This window comes from Budorcas taxicolor, chromosome 10, assembly GCF_023091745.1.
Source record: "Budorcas taxicolor isolate Tak-1 chromosome 10, Takin1.1, whole genome shotgun sequence".
NCBI lineage: Eukaryota > Metazoa > Chordata > Mammalia > Artiodactyla > Bovidae > Budorcas > Budorcas taxicolor.
In genome coordinates this window covers 24,247,085-24,248,719 of record NC_068919.1, presented here as the reverse complement: position 1 = coordinate 24,248,719, position 1,635 = coordinate 24,247,085, and the positions used below count along the sequence as shown (strand labels likewise).

Below are 1,635 nucleotides of genomic sequence, written 5' to 3'. Positions count from 1 at the left end.
GCACTAGCTCCTAAGAGATATATATATATATATATATATATATATATATATCCATACATACAGGTGGAACAGAACTGAAGAACATTCTCCTAATAAAAGAACTATGATTCCTCTTATGAGGGGGTAAGCAATGTGCTTATGGGTCAAAAGGCCCATTGGATGTTTTCCGTATGCCAATCCTCTGGATGTCTGAATGTGCCAAGCTACCTTCTAATGGTCTTAGCCTCACTCCCCACTCTTGTAGCAGCTGAAGGTTGTTTATCTGAAAGACACTAAGGAACTGCTACAAAGTATTTTACTTTTAACTGTATTTAATCCTGTTGTACTGGTGTTATGTGGCTACATGCAAGAGAAAAAGGAAAAAAAAAAAACTCACTGAAATCTAAACGTTAGAATAAATTGTAAATGTGAAGGGTCCTCCAGTGGGGGACCGATCCTTTCCAACCTCACTCTTAGTCCCTGGGCCACCTATCATTCTCTTCAGGGCCAGCTTCACCTCTTGGTTCCGCAGAGTGTAGATGAGGGGGTTGAGGAAAGGAGTGATGGCTGTGGGGAAGAGGGCAGCTGCCCCATCCAGGGGGCTGCCGGTTTCAGGCCTCAGGTAGATGAAGGCACAGGGTACATAGTACACAGTTACCATGGTTACATGGGCTCCACAGGTTGAAAAGGCGCGGTGCCGCCCATCAGCTGTACGGATTCTCAGGATGGCCTGAATGATCTGTATGTAGGAGAGGAGGATCAGCGAGAAGCAACTGGCAACTACCACCCCAATGTCCACAAAGGTCACAAGCTCATTGACTGATGTATCAGCACAGGCCAGTCTCAGAACTGCAGGGATGTCACAGAAGAAGTAATCTACCTGGTTGGGCCCACAGTAAGGCAGACGGAAGGTTAGGATGGCCTGGAGAGCCCCATGCATGGATCCTGCCACCCAAGCTCCAGCCACAAGCAAGGTACTCAGCTTAGCATTCATGAGCATGGGGTAGCGCAGGGGCCGGCATATTGCCAGATACCGATCGTAGGCCATCAAGGTGTAGAGGAAGCACTGGGTGGAGCCCAGAAAGTGATAGAAATAGAGTTGGGCGATGCAGCCACCAAATGGGATAGGTTTGAGGCCTAAAGTGAAGTTCATCATGAGGCGAGGGACAATGATAGAGGAGATGCCCATGTCAATGATGGAGAGAACACCAAGAAAGATGTACATGGGACAAGCATGGAGCTGCCGGTCTACACAGACAGTGATTAGAATGAGCAGGTTTCCCAGCTGAGTCAGGATGTAGATCAGCAGGAAGAACCCAAAGAGAAACGTCCTTAGCTGAGGTGGGTAGGGGATTCCTGTCAGAATGAACTCAGTCAACAATGTGCTATTGATTCTTTCCATCCTCTGCAGAGATCTTACCTAGAGAATGGACAAAACAGGAGTTATCATGGAGGTAAGAGGGAAGTGAGGAGGAATAAGAGAAAGAAAAGATAAAAATGCAGCACAGTGGCACAGAAGTTTCTCTCATGTGGAGAGATGACAAACAGGGAGAAGTTCCACGGCACTGGTTGGCGTGTTTTGTAAGTAAAGTTTCTTTGGAGCTCAGCCATGCTCACTTACTTACGTTATTGTCTGTAGCTGCTTTGGTGCTATGA

The 1,635-nt window shown here is 47.0% G+C and overlaps 1 protein-coding gene across 1 annotated transcript; it reads right to left on the bottom strand.

The window, feature by feature from the left end:
* Positions 1-382: 382 nt before the first annotated feature.
* LOC128054752 (olfactory receptor 10G3) lies at positions 383-1,381 on the bottom strand. The gene has a single exon (XM_052647326.1). It carries the CDS (start codon positions 1,379-1,381, stop codon positions 383-385), a length of 999 nt encoding a protein of 332 aa, XP_052503286.1.
* Positions 1,382-1,635: the final 254 nt, after the last annotated feature.